General features: G+C 38.7%; 2 protein-coding genes across 2 annotated transcripts in view; both read right to left on the reverse strand.

Moving 5' to 3' along the window:
• LOC132549807 (cubilin-like) overlaps positions 1-6830 on the reverse strand; it is a gene marked incomplete at its 3' end in the record, with an annotated part of 74311 nt that extends 67481 nt beyond the window's left edge. The window contains exon 1 of the mRNA XM_060213783.1: positions 6533-6830. Within this exon, the coding sequence (XP_060069766.1) occupies positions 6533-6830 (298 nt within the window). The remainder of the gene's footprint in view (positions 1-6532) is intronic.
• Positions 6831-21347: 14517 nt separating this feature from the next.
• LOC132550286 (uncharacterized) lies at positions 21348-22706 on the reverse strand. The gene has a single exon (XM_060214335.1). It carries the CDS (start codon positions 22704-22706, stop codon positions 21348-21350), a length of 1359 nt encoding a protein of 452 aa, XP_060070318.1.
• Positions 22707-23353: the final 647 nt, after the last annotated feature.

Below are 23353 nucleotides of genomic sequence, written 5' to 3' on the forward strand. Positions count from 1 at the left end.
TCATGTAATAACAGAACCACATCATGTAATAACAGAGCCACATCATGTAATAACAGAACCACATCATGTTCTAACAAAGCCACATCATGTAATAACAGAGCCACATCATGTAATAACAGAACCACATCATGTAATAACAGAACCACATCATGTAATAACAGAGCCACATCATGTAATAACAGAGTCACATCATGTAATAACAGAACCACATCATCTTATAACAGAACCACATCATGTAATAACAGAACCACAACATATAATAACAGAACCACATCAGATAATAACAGAGTCACATCATGTAATAACAGAACCACATCAGATAATAACAGAACAACATCATGTAATAACAGAACCACATCATGTTATAACAGAACCACATCATCTAATAACAGAACCACATCTTATAATAACAGAGCCATATCGTGTAATAACAGAACAACATCATGTTATAACAGAGCCACATCATGTAATAACAGAGCCACATCATGTAATAACAGAGTCACATCATGTAATAACAGAACCACATCATCTTATAACAGAACCACATCATGTAATAACAGAACCACAACATATAATAACAGAACCACATCATGTAATAACAGAGCCATGTCATGTAATAGCAGAGCCATGTCATGTAATAACAGAACCACATCTTATAATAACAGAACCACGTCATGTTATAACAGAACCACATCAGGTAATAACAGAACCACATCATGTGATAACAGAACCACATCATGTAATAACAGAACCTCATCAGATAATAAGAGCCATGTCATGTAATAACAGAACCACATCATGTAATAACAGAACCACATCATGTAATAACAGAGCCACATCATGTAATAACAGAACCACATAATGTAATAACAGAACCACAACATATAATAACAGAACCACATCAGATAATAACAGAGTCACATCATGTAATAACAGAACCACATCAGATAATAACAGAACAACATCATGTAATAACAGAACCACATTATATTATAACAGAAACACATAATGTTATAACAGAACATATCATGTAATAACAGAACCACATCATATAATATCAGAGCCATGTCATGTAATAACATAGCCACATCATGTTATTACAGAGCCACATGATGTAATAACAGAACCACATCATCATATAACAGAACCACATCTTATAATAACAGAGTCACATCTTGTAATAACAGAGCCACATCGTGTAATAACAGAACAACATCATGTTATAACAAAGCCACATCATGTAATAACAGAACAAAATCAGATAATAACAGAACCACATCATGTAATAACAGAACCACATCATATAATAACAGAACCACATCATGTAATAACAGAACCACATCATGTAATAACAGAAGCACAGGATATAACAACAGAACCACATCAGATAATAACAGAGACACATCATGTAATAACAGAACCACATCATATAATAACAGAACCACATCAGATAATAACAGAGCCACATCAGATAATAACAGAGTCACATCATGTAATAACAGAACCACATTATATTATAACAGAAACACATAATGTTATAACAAAGCCACATCATGTAATAACAGAACCACATCATGTTATAACAGAACCACATCATCTAATAACAGAACCACATCTTATAATAACAGAGTCACATCTTGTAATAACAGAACAACATCATGTTATAACAGAGCCACATCATGTAATAACAGAACCACATCATGTTATAACAGAGCCACATCATGTAATAACAGAGCCATGTCATGTAATAGCAGAGCCATGTCATGTAATAACAGAACCACATCTTATAATAACAGAACCACGTCATGTTATAACAGAACCACATCATGTAATAACAGAACCACATCATGTAATAACAGAACCATGTCATGTAATAACAGAGCCATGTCATGTAATAAACAGAACAACATCATGTAATAACAGAGCCATGTCATGTAATAGCAGAACCACATCAGATGATAACAGAACCACACCATGTAATAACAGAACCACATCATGTAATAACAGAACCTCATCAGATAATAACAGAGCCATGTCATGTAATAACAGAACCACATCATGTAATAACAGAACCACATCAGATAATAATAGAACCACATCAGATAATAACAGAGCCACATCATGTAATAACAGAGCCATGTCATGTAATAGCAGAGCCATGTCATGTAATAACAGAACCACATCATGTTATAACAGAACCACATCATGTAATAACAGAACCACATCATTTTATAACAGAGCCACATCGTGTAATAACAGAACCACATCAGATAATAACAGAACCACATCATGTAATATCAGAGCCACATCATGTAATAACAGAGCCACATCATGTAATTAGAGCCATGTCATGTAATAACAGAGCCATGTCATGTAATAGCAGAGCCATGTCATGTAATAACAGAACCACATCTTATAATAACAGAACCACATCATGTAATAACAGAACCACATCAGATAATAATAGAACCACATCAGATAATAACAGAGCCACATCATGTAATAACAGAGCCATGTCATGTAATAGCAGAGCCATGTCATGTAATAACAGAACCACATCATTTTATAACAGAGCCACATCGTGTAATAACAGAACCACATCAGATAATAACAGAACCACATCATGTAATATCAGAGCCACATCATGTAATAACAGAGCCACATCCTGTAATTAGAGCCATGTCATGTAATAACAGAGCCATGTCATGTAATAGCAGACCCATGTCATGTAATAACAGAACCACATCTTATAATAACAGAACCACATCATGTTATAACAGAACCACATCATGTTATAACAGAACCACATCATGTAATAGCAGAGCCATGTCATGTAATAACAGAACCACATCATGTAATAACAGAACCTCATCAGATAATAACAGAACCATGTCATGTAATAACAGAATTACATCATGTAATAACAAAGCCACATTATGTTATAACAGAACCACATCATTTAATAACAGAACCACATCATTTAATAACAAAACCACATCATGTTATAACAGACCCACATCGTGTAATAATAGAAACACATCAGATAATAACAGAACCACATCATGTCATAACAGAGCCACATCATGTTATTACAGAGCCATGTCATGTAATAACAGAGCCATGTCATGTAATAGCAGAGCCATGTCATGTAATAACAGAACCACATCATGTAATAACAGAGCCACATCATGTTATTACAGAGCCATGTCATGTAATAACAGAGCCATGTCATGTAAAAGCAGAGCCATGTCATGTAATAACAGAACCACATCATGTAATAACAGAACCACATCATGTAATAACAGAACCACATCATGTAACAACAGAGCCACATCATGTAATAACAGAGCCACATCATGTAATAACAGAACCACATCAGATAATAACAGAGCCATGTCATGTAATAACAGAACCATATCTTATAATAACAGAGCTGCATCAGATAATAAGAAAGCAACAGCTTATAATTACATTTAAACACGTAAGACAGCTATGGCGTTCCGTATCGCTGCATCAAAATGTGTGTCCAATCAGGAACTACATCGAAGTTTGCCTAGACAGGTGTCAGTAATATCCGCCTACTGTGTTGGCTGGTTATAACAAAAATATGTTCTATAATCTATCCAGTAAAAGTATGCTGTTACAGGTACAAGCAGAGCTTTGTTGTTTACAAATGAATCAACAAAGCGACACAGATAAAACTTGATACACTTGAAATATGCAAAGTAAAATCATGTGGACAGGCGCCATTTATAACACATATACACGGACCGCTTGAAGTTAAAAATACTGAACGGAAAGTAGATATCCGGCGGGAGGAGGGGTTTATATGTAACCGAGGTCACTATCTATTTCAATGCCTCCGCTACATTCGAACCCAGGACCTCTGCATGGCTTACTAGTTTTACGCTCAACCGATCCAGGTGAAGAGAAGGGCTAGTATTTATCAGTCACATACTCCCCCTCCAGTAAAGAACTTTTCCTCGAATTTCCAATGTAACAGAGGTTATCTCAATGTCTGTGCTAGTATTCGAACCCAGGACCTCTGGCCTACTAGTGTAACGCTCGACCGGTATTAGTCTCATTAGATTGAGTTCTCTAGACGAGCACTATGCACACGATATTGACTTGAGGAGCCACGCGAGAAAAATAGCCTTTATACGTAGGTACTTTATATCGAGGATCCGGGTTGTACTTAACTGGGGACCAATACCAGTGATCTTTAAAGACATGTGTTTGCTATATACAGATAACCTTTAAAGACATGTTTTTACATACGGGTGACCTTTATATATAGATGTATTTATATACATGTTACCTTTACAGGCAGGTATTTACTTTTTACATGTGACCTATTTAGACGTGTTTTATATACAGGCGACCTTTATAGACAGGTGTTTGGTATACACAGGTGACCTATATAGACATGTGTTATGTACAGGTTTGGTTTTGTGTCACAACCGCCATGATTTTTAGTAAACAAGCCAGTGAAACGAGCTATCTTTAAATACTTGTATTCTGTAAGCGTTACTGTGCATCTACCTGAAACAGGTAGATATACGTCCTTACAGGTAAGAAATCTTCACCATGATAAAGATACATACTTACAGTTTGAAGAATATGTCCTTTCACTTCCAAAGTATTGGTAAGACAGTGAAGTATATGTGTCTACACAACTCGGCAGGTGTAGAGTGTGATTGGAACACCTATATAGGGACGTAATAACTACCCGGGGTGTGGTTCACACGAGCACGCTATGCTTCATTGACAGTATGGAGAAAATACATTCATAGTCATTATGTTGTCAGAATGAAACATATACTGTAAAGGTCTGCCTATATACACATCAGACACTGTTGTACACGATATGTACATCTCTTGCTTTTGGACATGTTGGTCTTCTATTTTGCATAAGACGTTGTTACAAAATGGTTGAGACACCGGATCGGTGGAGGGGGAGAATGGAGTATTTATTTATGTAACGGGTTTTACGCCAGTTATTGCGGCCTTTCGGCTTTTCGGCCTTTCAGTGGACAATTTAGAATTGAAGACAACATTTTGTGTTGATTTAGTAGATGTAGCGTGTGTTAGAATATCACTAATTTTAAATTGATGAGTTATGAATTGACTCCTAAGCTAAAGGCTATCCGAGACTGCATTGTCTTATCATAATAGGTATTTCATTTCCTTACAAACATGTGTGAAGACAGTCAAATCGGTAATACTACTCCACATTCCATAAAGCTAGTTTGATTGATAATGTGCTGCTTCATCCATCTTTATCAAACACATACGAAATAATTCTTTATTTCTGGTCTTGAATAGCTATGTCATGAAAATCAACAATTTAGAACTAATTTATTTATCATAACACAATAAATCAATTTGTCTGCATGTATTTTAAAATTATGTCGCCAGGTGGACATAACTATAAACATAACAACATCTTCAGGTATTTTCATCTGGAATACAAACTTGTGAAACAAGAATTGGGTCTATGCTCCAGTGCGAGTTGTACGTTAAAAAATGTCGTAGATTTCTTTTAATAAAAACCATTGTTAAAAAGTGTATATGGTATGATTTAAGAGGGACAAAGGCGGTACGGGTAGAGACGGAGTTTATGGCCGTTACGATTCACCTCACTTGACTCCAAGTCTCATCTGAAACCTGTCATACTAAATTGAATGTAAATACTGGTTCTATACAATGTCGACAAAGATTATTTTAACAAACCAGTCTCGAGCCCTTCGGTATGTAGAGTGTTTGGCAAGAAATGCGTTCTATTATCATTGATACAAGACTGAAAGTTCACGGAATATTTGCATATTCATGAGTAGGCGTTAAGCTCTAGACTATAAAAGTTCAAAACAAAAAGTGCGAAAACCGTGACATGTGTACGGGGTACACCATAGCATAATGTAGTAGATCACGTCTGAATCGAGACTCATACACACACCCTCACTCACACACCCGCCCTCACTCATACACACACCCTCACTCACACACACGCCCTCACTCACACACCAGCATTCACTCATACACACACCCTCACTCACACACTCGCCCTCACTCACACAAACGCCCTCACTCACACACACGCCCTCACTCACACACACGCCCTCACTCACACACACACCCTCACTCATACACACACCCTCACTCACACACACACCCTCACTCATACACACACCCTCACTCATACACACACCCTCACTCACACAAACGCCCTTACTCACACACACACCCTCACTCACACACACACCCTCACTCATACACACGCCCTCACTCATACACACGCCCTCACTCACACACACGCCCTCACTCACACAAACGCCCTCACTCACACACACACCCTCACTCATACACACACCCTCACTCATACACACACCCTCACTCACACACACGCCCTCACTCACACACCCGCCCTCACTCATACACACACCCTCACTCACACACACGCCCTCACTCACACAAACGCCCTCACTCACACACACACCCTCACTCATACACACACCCTCACTCACACACACACCCTCACTCACACACAAGCCTTCACCCACACACCCGCCCTCACTCACACAATTGCCCTCACTCACACAAACGTCCTCACTCACACAATTGCTCTCACTCACACGCCCGCCCTCATTCACACACCCGCCCTCACTTACACACACGCCCTCACTCACACAAACGTCCTCACTCACACAAACGTCCTCACTCACACAATTGCTCTCACTCACGCACACGCCCTCACTCATACACACGCCCTCACTCACACAATTGCCCTCACTCACACAATTGCCCTCACTCACACACACACCCTCACTCATACACACGCCCTCACTCACACAATTGCCCTCACTCACACACCCGCCCTCACTCACACACGCCCTCACTCATACACACGCCCTCACTCACACAATTGACCTCACTCACACAATTGCCCTCACTCACACAATTGCCCTCACTCACACACACGCCCTCACTCATACACACGCCCCCACTCACACAATTGCCCTCACTCACACACCCGCCCTCACTCACACACACGCCCTCACTCATACACACGCCCGCCCTCACTCACACACAACGCCTTCACACACACGCCCGCCCTCACTCACACACCCGCCCTCACTCACACACCCGCCCTCACTCACACACACGCCCGCCCGCCCTCACTCACACACCCGCCCTCACTCACACACCCGCCCTCACTCACACACACGCCCGCCCTCACTCACACGCCCGCCCTCACTCACACACACGCCCGCCCTCACTCACACGCCCGCCCTCACTCACACACCCGCCCTCACTCACACACACGCCCGCCCTCACTCACACACAATCATTCTCTTATATATAGTGTCTCTTATACAAGATCTGAGAAAACGTCCCTGATCACAGTCGTCTAAGAAACAAGAGCTCCCAGAATGATGGCGTCCATTACTAAATTATCTATTTAGGTTCTATGCAAGACTGGTCATCTCTCTATTTTTTCTATTCCCTCTACTTTCCTCCTGATCACTTGATAGCAAGTTAATCCTACATATGAAATAATTTTGTTTCACTGACAAGTCACAGAAATATCAAGAATTATGAAAACAGGGGAACAAATGAAAGATTTACAAGGAGACCACTGAAAAAGTACAGAGATGACAATACCTGGTGTTCTGAAAAGGTAAGCGTCTTCAGCCTCATCGTCATTCAATGACACCAACCATGTAAACATATGTCAATCAAAGGAAGTAATGTCAAATTCTTCAGAGAAACATGACACACGGCACCAGGTAAACTACCATGCACCACCCACGTTCAACTACATATTGCGCAAGGAATTCAAGTAGTGCTCAATGAGATTGTGATGAAGACCAAACAACATCCTTATATTTTTAATCAAATTCGATCACTTGCAACATTTTTATGAAACTGAAGAACTTCACTAAGCCGTTCTCTCCGTATAAATACATTCAGTTCATTGGTATAACAGAAGAGTTGTAATATATTGGACTCTGATAACAGGAGCGGTATGATATCGGGCTCTGATAACAGAAGTGGTATGATATTGGGCTATGATAACAAAAGTGGTATGATATTGGGCTATGATAACAAAAGTGGTATGATATTGGGCTATGATAACAAAAGTGGTATGATATTGGACTCTGATAACAGAAATGGTATGATATTGGGCTCTGATAACAGAAACGGTATGATATTGGACTCTGATAACAGGAGCGGTATGATATTGGACTCTGATAACAAAAGTGGTATGATATTGGACTCTGATAACAAAAGTGGTATGATATTGGACTCTGATAACAGAAGCGGTATGATATTGGGCTCTGATAACAGAAGCGGTATGATATTGGGCTCTGATAACAAAAGTGGTGTGATATTGGGCTATGATAACAAAAGTGGTATGATATTGGGCTATGATAACAAAAGTGGTATGATATTGGGCTCTGATAACAGAAATGGTATGATATTGGGCTCTGATAACAGAAACGGTATGATATTGGACTCTGATAACAGGAGCGGTATGATATTGGACTCTGATAACAGAAACGGTATGATATTGGACTCTGATAACAGGAGCGGTATGATATTGGACTCTGATAACAAAAGTGGTATGATAATGGGCTATGATAACAAAAGTGGTATGATATTGGGCTCTGATAACAGAAGCGGTATGATATTGGGCTCTGATAACAGAAACGGTATGATATTGGACTCTGATAACAGAAGTGGTATGATATTGGACTCTGATAACAGAAGTGGTGTTATAATGGACTCTGATAACAGGAGCGGTATGATATTGGGCTCTGAAAACAGAAGTGATAAGATATTCGGCTCTGATAACAGAAGTGGTATGATATTGGACTCTGATAACAGGAGCGGTATGATAATGGGCTCTGATAACAAAAGTGGTTATGATATTCGGCTCTGATAACAGAAGCGGTATGATATCGGGCTCTGATAACAGGAGCGGTATGATATCGGGCTCTGATAACAGGAGCGGTATGATATTGGGCTATGATAACAGAGTGGTATGATATTGGGCTCTGATAACAGGAGCGGTATGATATTGGGCTCTGATAACAAAAGTGGTATGATATTCGGCTCTGATAACAAAGCGGTATGATATCGGGCTCTGATAACAGGAGCGGTATGATATCGGGCTCTGATAACAGGAGCGGTATGATATTGGGCTATGATAACAGAGTGGTATGATATTGGGCTCTGATAACAGGAGCGGTATGATATTGGGCTCTGATAACAAAAGTGGTATGATATTCGGCTCTGATAACAGAAGCGGTATGATATTGGACTCTGATAACAGAAGCGGTATGATATTGGACTCTGATAACAGAAATGGTATGATATTGGCTCTGATAACAGAAGTGGTATGATATTGGGCTCTGATAACAAAAGTGGTATGATATTGGACTCTGATAACAGAAGCGGTATGATATTGGCTCTGATAACAGAAGTGGTATGATATTGGGCTCTGATAACAAAAGTGGTATGATATTGGACTCTGATAACAGGAGTGGTATGATATTGGGCTCTGATAAGCTATGAGGTGGTGTAATATCGGGCTGTGATATCAACTGCGGTATGTCATTTCTCTTTGGCAATGAAGTTATTCTATCTCGGGCTCTTATTACAAGTGGAATAGTGTTCGCCCTTTATAGCGAAAAAAGTGTTATATCTGGTGCTGATACCAGTAGTGGAAGGATATATGGCTCTAAGTGAAGGATGCGTGTGTGTACGTGTGTGATGGCGTATGCAAAGTTTTATTATCCTACCTTTAATGCAAGCAAAGTTTTGATCTGGACAAGATATTTTAACAAAGTGCAATAACTCTGTGATTGAAGGATCGAAGGACCTGAATTTGGTACACAGTACACTGTCGTAGTATGACCAATGTACACATTTGGTTTCATGATCCTTGTTTAACTTAGGACAAATTTATCCTTCGGACAAGATTGAGGGGGAAAGGGCACTGAATTTGTTGCACTGCACATTGTGTTGGTATGATCAATATCTCTACCAAGTCTCATTATCCTAGTTTAAATGCAAGCAAAGTTATGTTCCGGACACGAAAACAACTCATGAAAATCGTGGTTATAATTGTAGTTTTAAAATATTACAGAAATTCTATATCTGAAAGAGCATTGGTCACATAAAAAAATTGATATTCTTTATGGACTGAATATGCGTTGAAATACTGGTTTACCTGTAATAACATTCCACATAACTAGTTAAAACGACAGAACATTATCTAATCTGACAAGAAAATAGAAAACCGGTACGCGACGAAGACCGGGCATTGAGTTACATATTAGTGAGGTCACGGATGGCTTATCTCGCCAGTTGTAAACACTTTTTCTATTCACTTCGGGCCTTCAAAATGATGTATGTTACAGAACACGTGATATTGTGCACACGAACTGGTTAAGTGCCGTGGAGGGTTTTTGTGTTTGTGTGTCTACCTTTTCCTGTGTTAACAGCTCTGACCTCTCGAATTTTAATTTTAGTATGAATTCCGTCTTACACCTGTTTAGTCTACTTTATTCCTTTGATGAAACACCCTCCACACCACGGAAACATCCCGTATTCCTTGAAACACCCTCCACACCACGGAAACATCCCGTATTCCATGAAACACCCTCCACACCACGGAAACATCCCGTATTCCATGAAACACCATCCCTGTTGCCTCGACCATTTTCCCTTGTACAACAGGCTATACTTAAACCTGTATACAACATCTTATCCCTAAAACACCACCCACAACGCGACGACAATGTTTCTGTATTCATCTTATCACTGAAAGACCACCCTCACCCCGTCAACTTTCACATTTCATTTTTTTTTCTATTTATATTCAGTCATGTTTTCATCCGAGATTTACTGCATCACTGTAGAGGGCGTTAACAATACAGACTTCACTTGTCTCTTATTGACGATCAGCCACAGTTAATTCGAGGACCTGACCACACAAAACAGGATCTGCGTGCCTCGTACAAAGTAATTGTAGACTTTTTGCTCGATATTAAAACCTTAAAAAATGTATGACGTACTGAATTTAACCCGACTCGTCCTAAACGTGATTAACCTTACAATGAGGAAACCAACAGCTGATATCGTTTACCACGGGTCCCTTCATCAGAAACACGTTGTTGAATCGTAGTTTAGTTTAAGCTTTATTTATTATCATGTATTGCAGTAGTACATTTACAAATATGATAGGATTCAGAGACAAGTACATAGTACTTATGTAAACCCGTCTACTTATATTCCTAGCGCAACATAGGAACAATACTGACAATAGTTCATGTATACGGTATAGACTGCATGTATAGAAAACGGGAAGAGAGAAAGGGTGCAAGGGTTTGGACTAAGATGATACGGAGAGTCCACTGTATTTCTGGGACATGGACACGGTACTGGAAATATTTCATGTGTCGTGTGCAGTGGAAAAAGTTTTAGGGTGTTAATTTAACATGATAAATAAACTTTCAACTTTACAGCATAATGTGATCAGATATTGACAAATTAGGAACGAGTTGATTTCACCAGACCTAGAAGCCGAGTGGCAGATACATCAATGAACGTTGTGTGGAAGGTTCGTCGTTTGATATCCAAAACATGTAATCTGGTCATCTCCCTTAGTTCTCTACTCTCCGTCAAGGCTTTGCTTCAGCTCAAAGTTTGTTTGAGTCAGATATGGAGATGTAAGTGATATTCTGTCTTGCCGGATATATGAGTCGACAGGCGTATGACTAAAACCAATCACACCCTGCGTTAACAAGGAAGATCAGCATTTTTCTCCTCACTAGTACCGAAATCTTATATCTTCAACGTGAGAAAGGTCATCTAATGAAGAGCCTTAATATTCACATTTGTATTGACTAAACTAATTTTAGAGACAGAGTGGACCTGTTCATAGATGTGGTAGAAACGCATTTACCATAAATGCGGCGAATTAATCAGCAACATGTGGTATGAGCGTTAGGTTTTTACCATATGTTTGTGACCGGCAGTATCTATACCCTGCATACATATTATAGAGGCAGGCATATCACCTGCTTGTCGCTTCAACCCTTGAGTATACCCATGTTATATTATTTTGCATTAATATAATGTAATTCATTATACCGTGACGTCAGGACATGATAATGAAATGACGTCATACATTCACATATTACAATGACATACATCGGAATGAAGACCATGAATAAAGAGCAGATGTTTGAGGTAAAAAAAATAATTTTCTGCCTTCTTAAAGTAGTGTTTCGCTCTCGTTAAAATATCGGTATTTTCTGCCATATTCGTGAAAATAATTATGTTATAGAAAGGGAAACGATAAGATATCATCCAGTTCTGCCATATTCGTGAAAATAATTATGTTATAGAAAGGGAAACGATAAGATATCATCCAGTTCTCTTATCTGAGAATAAGTATAGAATTTGTCATCCTATCGAACATCTTGCACAAGGTACATATGGCACAATGGTTGGAGCATGGCATGGCTGAAACCACTTATCTCCAAACTTTGCGTTACACATGAAGGGATGTCATTCCATCCTGATACGAAATCAAGGTTAAAGTGTTTTTTCGGGTTTCTAGAGTCAGATATTTCAAAAAAAATATATATATATATATGATAATAATAATAATACTTCCTTCTGCTTTACGATTTCAAGATTCTGGAGACTGTGCCATTTTAATTCCTGTTGTGGTACCAGAGCTGTCACTCTGTAAGGTATATACATTAAAGTACTGTGGGTATTTGATTTAGACATTACAGAGGTGGAGGGTTTTACCTCAAGATGTCATTGTTAAGATAGGGAGATCGAGGTCACAATTTACAGAGAGGCTGAATATCATTTAGGGGAGACGATAAATTCCTTGATGGGACTTGATCTAAGCTAAGATAAACATCCATCTAGATTTATATTGAGAGTATCTACAGACTGGTACACACGTAAGTAATGATCAAATAAGTATTGATGACGTTGACCGGAAATAAGACCAAACTCGATATAAAATCAACTTCAACATATTATTTTGTGTTCTTTCCGCTCGTGGACTACTTTTTTGACGGCTAAGTTGATGGCGTAGTTGACGTCGTGATTCGGTTAATAGCGTCAACAATTTCACCGTTTTCTGGTTACTTATGCCTGAATGATCACCACAAATCACAAATTCTTGAAATTCGACTTGTTGGGCCACTTTCCCGCAAATTTTTGGACCCGACAAACAAATATTTCAGTTTGTTTCCTGATTTTGGAAAAACTGACTTTTTGGGTGAAAACTGCAAAACGGTGACCCCTTATTTAATCTTGAAAAATATCATTGAAATTTCCCCATCCGAATATAAAGTGTTTAAAAACGCTACTACCAGAAGATAGTCGTGTCATTTCGGAACACTGTGATTTGTTGGTCGCTATGCAGATTAAAGCTCGCTAAATCAAATGAAAATGAAGCATTTTCAAAATATCTTCCTTAATCAAGTATCAAACCCTTGTAATGAAAGACAAAAAAAATGTTTTAATAAAAGTTGCCGCGAAAATGACTGATTGATAATAATAAGAACAGTATTTGAAAATGAATTACATCTACAGGAAAAAGTGGTGCTGCACCGTATGTAAGTTCTAAAATCAAACCTTTCAAACATCATTATCAGGAAAAAAGTTTACTACTTTATTTTTTTCTCAGAGGAGTACATCTTTCTTTTTTTGTAATTTATCATTTTATTCAATACAATGAGTTGATACAGAGAGGGAATATACAATGAAACAGCCTATTGCTCATCCATGCAAGCCCACACACACCTTTGCACACATGACAGCTCTTATAGTAGCTATTGTTTGTATATCTCAAGCAAGACATGCTCATACACACAACACTCAAAAACAACTATATACTGTATGCATACACACACACAAACAAACTGTTTCATACACAATCACTATTCATTCTCCCTTGCATATACACATATACATACTTATCTATAAACAAGTTGTTTCATCCACAGTCACTTTTCATTCTCTTTTGCATCAGAGACATACATAACACACATATGTCTCTGCTTGCATGTACACACATACATGTTTCTGTATAAACAAATTGTTTCATACATAGTCACTATTCATTCTCCCTTGCAGATACACACATACATATTTATGTAAAGACAAATTGTTTCATATACGGTCAATATTTAAGTACTTAAACACCACTAACACCCTCACTCATACATACTCTCACCCATCAACACATACACCCTCACACATACCCTCGCACACAGACGGACATACACTCAGACAGACAGACTAGACCAGATCAGACCTGGCCAGACCAGACAAAACGAGACCAGACTGATAAACAATATATTTGCATATAGTCGTAGGAATGTATACATATAAAATAAGATAATAATGAGCTTGTTACTTAAGCCTGTACTTCTTCGCGGATAAAAAATAAAAAAACAAAAAACAAAAAAGAAACAGCTTCATTCAGGTGCAGCCTGATCAATTTAACTTCGACCGAGCTATCAACAAGATAAAGTCAGCTTACACACTCATTGTATTGGTTTTTTTAAAGTTTTTTTCAAAAGGAACGAGAAAAGACTATATACATAAGTAACAACAGGATATTTAGTGGTTGGGATGGCAAGCAACAACTAATGTAAAAAAAAATAGTTCTGTTTTAATTATATATATTTTCATCTTTTTGTGTGTGTGCAGGGCTACTATGGAGTACATCTTTAATAACCGTATCGACAACTGACCTGAAGAAATCGTGGCTAAATTAGATTATCTTATCACACGTGGACATTGTACACGGATTACGTGCCGAAATACACGCTATTGAGTTCCAATATTCACAGATGTCTGCTCATTGCGCGCCATTATGTTAAGAGTTTGAAAGACTCGGAAATTGTTAATCTAAATGTTCAATTCTTTAATAACGCCACAACCTTATCGGCTACTTTTTACTTATATAGAAAACTACTATCGGATACATTCCAGTGAAATATAAATGTTGAACATCGGTTACAATAATGATAAACAATGACATGCACATGGTCGTTAAGAGGAGACTTGTTCTCAGTGTTTTTATTGTCATTTAGAAAAAAAAGATTGCACAACAGACACAAACGTTGATACAAACGATCGTACAATCGTTACCTGTTTACAGTTGCTTCTATAATTAAACCATTGATACTGAACTGACAACCCAATATATCAGGAAGAGATAAGTTGAATAACATAAATAGATACAGACCAATACGTCATATCATGCGAGGCCCTCCACAGGGGAATTCGGAAACCCAATAGTAATACAAAGTTCTGATCATTAGAAGGTTTATAAGAAGCATGACGATATAATGAGTTATATATAAATGGTTGAATCTCAATGTTAAGGGCAAAACCAGTAACATTGGCAAATAATATCATGATATAGCAATGATTCGTTCATACAAAGCCAGTAGTAAATAATATAATGGTAGAGAGAGACGACTCCGTTCATACAAAACCAGTCATCCTTGGTAAATAATATAATGGTAGAGAGAGACGACTCCGTTCATACAAAACCAGTCACCCTTGGTAAATAATATAATGGTAGAGAGAGACGACTCCGTTCTTACAAACCCAGTAGTAAATAATATAATGGTAGAGAGAGACGACTCCGTTCATACAAAACCAGTCACCCTTGGTAAATAATATAATGGTAGAGAGAGACGACTCCGTTCATACAAAACCAGTCACCCTTGGTAAATAATATAATGGTAGAGAGAGACGACTCCGTTCATACAAAACCAGTCACCCTTGGTAAATAATATAATGGTAGAGAGAGACGACTCCGTTCATACAAAGCCAGTCACCCTTGGTAAATAATATAATGGTAGAGAGAGACGACTCCGTTCATACAAAACCAGTCACCCTTGGTAAATAATATAATGGTAGAGAGAGACGACTCCGTTCATACAAAACCAGTCACCCTTGGTAAATAATATAATGGTAGAGAGAGACGACTCCGTTCTTACAAACCCAGTAGTAAATAATATAATGGTAGAGAGAGACGACTCCGTTCATACAAAACCAGTCACCCTTGGTAAATGATATAATGGTAGAGAGAGACGACTCCGTTCATACAAAACCAGTCACCCTTGGTAAATAATATAATGGTAGAGAGAGACGACTCCGTTCTTACAAACCCAGTAGTAAATAATATAATGGTAGAGAGAGACGACTCCGTTCATACAAAACCAGTCACCCTTGGTAAATAATATAATGGTAGAGAGAGACGACTCCGTTCATACAAAACCAGTCACCCTTGGTAAATAACATAATGGTAGAGAGAGACGACTCCGTTCTTACAAACCCAGTAGTAAATAATATAATGGTAGAGAGAGACGACTCCGTTCATACAAAACCAGTCACCCTTGGTAAATAATATAATGGTAGAGAGAGACGACTCCGTTCTTACAAACCCAGTAGTAAATAATATAATGGTAGAGAGAGACGACTCCGTTCATACAAAACCAGTCACCCTTGGTAAATAATATAATGGTAGAGAGAGACGACTCCGTTCATACAAAACCAGTCACCCTTGGTAAATAATATAATGGTAGAGAGAGACGACTCCGTTCTTACAAACCCAGTAGTAAATAATATAATGGTAGAGAGAGACGACCGTTCTTACAAACCCAGTAGTAAATAATATAATGGTAGAGAGAGACGACTCCGTTCATACAAAACCAGTCACCCTTGGTAAATAATATAATGGTAGAGAGAGACGACTCCGTTCTTACAAACCCAGTAGTAAATAATATAATGGTAGAGAGAGACGACTCCGTTCTTACAAACCCAGTAGTAAATAATATAATGGTAGAGAGAGACGACTCCGTTCATACAAAACCAGTCACCCTTGGTAAATAATATAATGGTAGAGAGAGACGGCTCCGTTCTTACAAACCCAGTAGTAAATAATATAATGGTAGAGAGAGACGACTCCGTTCATACAAAACCAGTCACCCTTGGTAAATAATATAATGGTAGAGAGAGACGACTCCGTTCATACAAAACCAGTCACCCTTGGTAAATAATATAATGGTAGAGAGAGACGACTCCGTTCATACAAAGCCAGTCACCCTTGGTAAATAATATAATGGTAGAGAGAGACGACTCCGTTCATACAAAACCAGTCACCCTTGGTAAATAATATAATGGTAGAGAGAGACGACTCCGTTCATACAAAACCAGTCACCGTTGGTAAATAATATAATGGTAGAGAGAGACGACTCCGTTCATACAAAGCCAGTCACCCTTGGTAAATAATATAATGGTAGAGAGAGACGACTCCGTTCATACAAAACCAGTCACCCTTGGTAAATAATATAATGGTAGAGAGAGACGACTCCGTTCATACAAAACCAGTCACCCTTGGTAAATAATATAATGGTAGAGGTTCATACAAAACCAGTCACCCTTGGTAAATAATATAATGGTAGAGAGAGATACAAAGCCAGTCACCCTTGGTAAATAATATAATGGTAGAGAGAGACGACTCCGTTCATACAAAACCAGTCACCCTTGGTAAATAATATAATGGTAGAGAGAGACGACTCCGTTCATACAAAACCAGTCACCCTTGGTAAATAATATAATGGTAGAGAGAGACTCCGTTCATACAAAACCAGTCACCCTTGGTAAATAATATAATGGTAGAGAGAGACGACTCCGTTCATACAAAACCAGTCACCCTTGGTAAATAATATAATGGTAGAGAGAGACGACTCCGTTCATACAAAACCAGTCACCCTTGGTAAATAATATAATGGTAGAGAGAGACGACTCCGTTCATACAAAACCAGTCACCCTTGGTAAATAATATAATGGTAGAGAGAGACGACTCCGTTCATACAAAACCAGTCACCCTTGGTAAATAATATAATGGTAGAGAGAGACGACTCCGTTCATACAAAACCAGTCACCCTTGGTAAATAATATAATGGTAGAGAGAGACGACTCCGTTCATACAAAACCAGTCACCCTTGGTAAATAATATAATGGTAGAGAGAGACGACTCCGTTCATACAAAACCAGTCACCCTTGGTAAATAATATAATGGTAGAGAGAGACGACTCCGTTCATACAAAACCAGTCACCCTTGGTAAATAATATAATGGTAGAGAGAGACGACTCCGTTCATACAAAACCAGTCACCCTTGGTAAATAATATAATGGTAGAGAGAGACGACTCCGTTCATACAAAACCAGTCACCCTTGGTAAATAATATAATGGTAGAGAGAGAGACTCCGTTCATACAAACCAGTCACCCTTGGTAAATAATATAATGGTAGAGAGAGACGACTCCGTTCATACAAAACCAGTCACCCTTGGTAAATAATATAATGGTAGAGAGAGACGACTCCGTTCATACAAAACCAGTCACCCTTGGTAAATAATATAATGGTAGAGAGAGACGACTCCGTTCATACAAAACCATACAAAACCAGTCACCCTTGGTAAATAATATAATGGTAGAGAGAGACGACTCCGTTCATACAAAACCAGTCACCCTTGGTAAATAATATAATGGTAGAGAGAGACGACTCCGTTCATACAAAACCAGTCACCCTTGGTAAATAATATAATGGTAGAGAGAGACGACTCCGTTCATACAAAACCAGTCACCCTTGGTAAATAATATAATGGTAGAGAGAGACGACTCCGTTCATACAAAACCAGTCACCCTTGGTAAATAATATAATGGTAGAGAGAGAGAGACAAAACCAGTCACCCGTTCATACAAAACCAGTCACCCTTGGTAAATAATATAATGGTAGAGAGAGACGACTCCGTTCATACAAAACCAGTCACCCTTGGTAAATAATATAATGGTAGAGAGAGACGACTCCGTTCATACAAAACCAGTCACCCTTGGTAAATAATATAATGGTAGAGAGAGACGACTCCGTTCTTACAAACCCAGTAGTAAATAATATAATGGTAGAGAGAGACGACTCCGTTCATACAAAACCAGTCACCCTTGGTAAATAATATAATGGTAGAGAGAAACCAGTCATACAAAACCAGTCACCCTTGGTAAATAATATAATGGTAGAGAGAGACGACTCCGTTCATACAAAACCAGTCACCCTTGGTAAATAATATAATGGTAGAGAGAGAGACGTTCATACAAAACCAGTCACCCGTTCTTACAAACCCAGTAGTAAATAATATAATGGTAGAGAGAGACCTCCGTTCTTACAAACCCAGTAGTAAATAATATAATGGTAGAGAGAGACGACTCCGTTCATACAAAACCAGTCACCCTTGGTAAATAATATAATGGTAGAGAGAGACGACTCCGTTCTTACAAACCCAGTAGTAAATAATATAATGGTAGAGAGAGACGACTCCGTTCTTACAAACCCAGTAGTAAATAATATAATGGTAGAGAGAGACGACTCCGTTCATACAAAACCAGTCATCCTTGGTAAATAATATAATGGTAGAGAGAGACGACTCCGTTCTTACAAACCCAGTAGTAAATAATATAATGGTAGAGAGAGACGACTCCGTTCATACAAAACCAGTCACCCTTGGTAAATAATATAATGGTAGAGAGAGACGACTCCGTTCATACAAAACCAGTCACCCTTGGTAAATAATATAATGGTAGAGAGAGACGACTCCGTTCATACAAAGCCAGTCACCCTTGGTAAATAATATAATGGTAGAGAGAGACGACTCCGTTCATACAAAACCAGTCACCCTTGGTAAATAATATAATGGTGTAGAGAGAAGACTCCGTTCATACAAAACCAGTCACCGTTGGTAAATAATATAATGGTAGAGAGAGACGACTCCGTTCATACAAAACCAGTCACCCTTGGTAAATAATATAATGGTAGAGAGAGACGACTCCGTTCATACAAAGCCAGTCACCCTTGGTAAATAATATAATGGTAGAGAGAGACGACTCCGTTCATACAAAGCCAGTCACCCTTGGTAAATAATATAATGGTAGAGAGAGACGACTCCGTTCATACAAAACCAGTCACCCTTGGTAAATAATATAATGGTAGAGAGAGACGACTCCGTTCATACAAAGCCAGTCACCCTTGGTAAATAATATAATGGTAGAGAGAGACGACTCCGTTCATACAAAACCAGTCACCCTTGGTAAATAATATAATGGTAGAGAGAGACGACTCCGTTCATACAAAACCAGTCACCCTTGGTAAATAATATAATGGTAGAGAGAGACGATTCGTTCTTACAAACCCAGTAGTAAATAATATAATGGTAGAGAGAGACGACTCCGTTCATACAAACCCAGTAGTAAATAATATAATGGTAGAGAGAGACGACTCCGTTCATACCAAAACCAGTCACCCTTGGTAAATAATATAATGGTAGAGAGAGACGACTCCGTTCATACAAAACCAGTCACCCTTGGTAAATAATATAATGGTAGAGAGAGACGACTCCGTTCATACAAAACCAGTCACCGTTGGTAAATAATATAATGGTAGAGAGAGACGACTCCGTTCATACAAAACCAGTCACCCTTGGTAAATAATATAATGGTAGAGAGAGACGACTCCGTTCATACAAAACCAGTCACCCTTGGTAAATAATATAATGGTAGAGAGAGAAGATTCGTTCTTACAAACCCAGTAGTAAATAATATAATGGTAGAGAGAGACGACTCCGCTCATACAAAACCAGTCACCCTTGGTAAATAATATAATGGTAGAGAGAGACGACTCCGTTCATACAAAACCAGTCACCCTTGGTAAATAATATAATGGTATATAGAGACGATTCGTTCATACAAAGCCAGTCACCCTTGGTAAATAATATAATGGCAGAGAGAGACGACTCCGTTCATACAAAACCAGTCACCCTTGGTAAATAATATAATGGTATAGAGAGACGACTCCGTTCATACAAAACCAGTCACCCTTGGTAAATAATATAATGGTAGAGAGAGACGATTCGTTCATACAAAGCCAGTCACCCTTGGTAAATAATATAATGGTAGAGAGAGACGATTCGTTCATACAAAGCCAGTCACCCTTGGTAAATAACATAATGGATATGAGTACATTGTAAGTTAAACCAATGCTACAAAATCTTATATAAGTGTAGTGATGTTTTCTTTTCTTTAAAACTCAAAGTTACGCTGCATAATTTTGAAAAGAAATACATATCTTAAAATCTATGGGATAACGATGTATTGGGTAAATAGATAGCTTGTATGAAAAGGGGGGTTACTCTTTCACATTTCAGAAACTCCGCACAGTCTTTATAAATAGTATCACATATTGTTGACGTAACCGGCCATATGAAAAACCTTAATTGTGCCTCTATCGCCCACCCAGATGGTTCCAGTCGAACCACATCCAATTAAAAAAGGTAGACCAAAGCCGCCTTCCGCCCCAGTCACTAAAGTACCTATGAATCCTGCACAAGGGTCCAATACCAACACAGACGCACTGGCTTGTTCAACAACGAGAATGTTTCCATTGGGGTCAAAACAAACTCCAGCCGGATTGATGCCCCTGGGTCCATCCTGTTCAAACAAAGGAAGAAAACTGAGCAGCCCTATGCCCCTTCCATCCAAGTTAAATTCTCCGATAACTTTGCCGCTCTCAAGGAACACGGATACAATCTTCCGTTCGCTATCACTCATGCAAATTGTGTCATTAACTTGGTTAACGGCCACAACAGAAGGACGACAGTTTTCTCTACTCAGGTCAGCAAGAATCGTCTTTCCGTCCTTCGACAAAATCACGATTTTACCTTTAGACGAAGGTTCTGGCTGTTTTTCCTTTGTGTTTTCAGAATTTTCTCCCAAATTTCTAACTATCTTCTCCACAGGAATCATTGTTCCAACAACAACCACTCGCTCGTCTGAAAACAACGCCATCGACAAACCATCAAAGTTGTTAATGACACAGAAAAGCTTCACAGCAGTTCCATTCACGATGGATATTTCGTTTTTGGTTAGAAACAATACACTGTTATCTTTACGGTACACCATATCCATGATTGTAGTAAAAGGAGTAATAGTTGTACCTCCAACATACTTGCCTTTGGAATCATGTTGTCGATAGGTGGAGCTACAATCTACGATGCTATAACACGTGTTTTCGTGAGTCGTTCGGATACATGTGATTAATGCGTCGTCCTCCAAGATCAACGGGAAAGTGCATTCTAAGTCCACTTTGTACTTTGTTCTCATTCGAAGCAGTGGAAACCGGACTATGAATCCAAGCGAATTATCCTCATAAGTATAATCGCTGTCGTCACTTTCGTCTGACGCTAATTCAGATGATAGCGTACAGCGATGGTCCCGCACATCATCAGGTAATATTTTGACTCTGCAAAAGTTACACCTAGGGTAGTGTTTGTAGGCGACGTTACAGCGGTCAACGGTTTGAATATCACGAACGAAGTAGTTGTTGATGAAACCTTCCACCCCAACAGACGGCAGAGCACATTGAGTCCGACACAGGGGACATACAATGAACTCGTTTAGATCCTGGGGACAAGAGCTTTCCCCGTAGTCCTTCAAGCATGGTTCACAGAACGTGTGTCGGCATGGCAAGAGCTTGGGAGACCTGTAACTGTCAAAGCAGATATCACATCCTTCGTCGTCTTCGCCGTCTGCCATTTTGTTCACTTCCTTTTCAGGACAAAAAAAAATCAACATTACTGACTTAATCTTTTATTTGACATATCATTTTACAGATAGTGAATAAGGAGTATTTCATGTTCATCGTTGCAAATATCGAACGACCTATCTTTGGGCAGTGCCCCCGTCCTACTTTGTAGTATTAGATCATAGGTGTTTTTATCACTCTACATTTTATCAGTCTGAACAGCCTCAAAACTGTCCTACTCTATTTTATTTTATTTAATTGCGACTATTATCTTGTTTCTGAACCAATGATAAAGTAATAGTGTGTTAGTCAAACTATTTAGATAGGTTTGCGTTAGAGAAACTGTTAAGATAGGTCTGTGTTACTCAAACTATTTAAATAGGTCTGTGTAAGTCAAACTACTTAGATAGGTCTGTGTTAGAGAAACTACTTAGATAGGTCTGTGTTAGAGAAACTATTAAGATAGGTCTGTGTTAGTCAAACTATTAAGATAGGTCTGTGTTAGTCAAACTATTAAGTAAGGTCTGTGTTAGTCTAACTACTTAGATAGGTCTGTGTTAGTCAAACTACTTAGATAGGTCTGTGTTAGAGAAACTGTTAAGATAGGTCTGTGTTAGTCAAACTACTTAGATAGGTCTGTGTTAGTCAAACTTCTTAG

The sequence above is a fragment of the Ylistrum balloti genome, unplaced genomic scaffold (assembly GCF_031769215.1).
Source record: "Ylistrum balloti isolate Yb309-2 unplaced genomic scaffold, AGI_CSIRO_Ybal_v1 Utg369622, whole genome shotgun sequence".
Classification (NCBI taxonomy): Eukaryota; Metazoa; Mollusca; class Bivalvia; order Pectinida; family Pectinidae; genus Ylistrum; species Ylistrum balloti.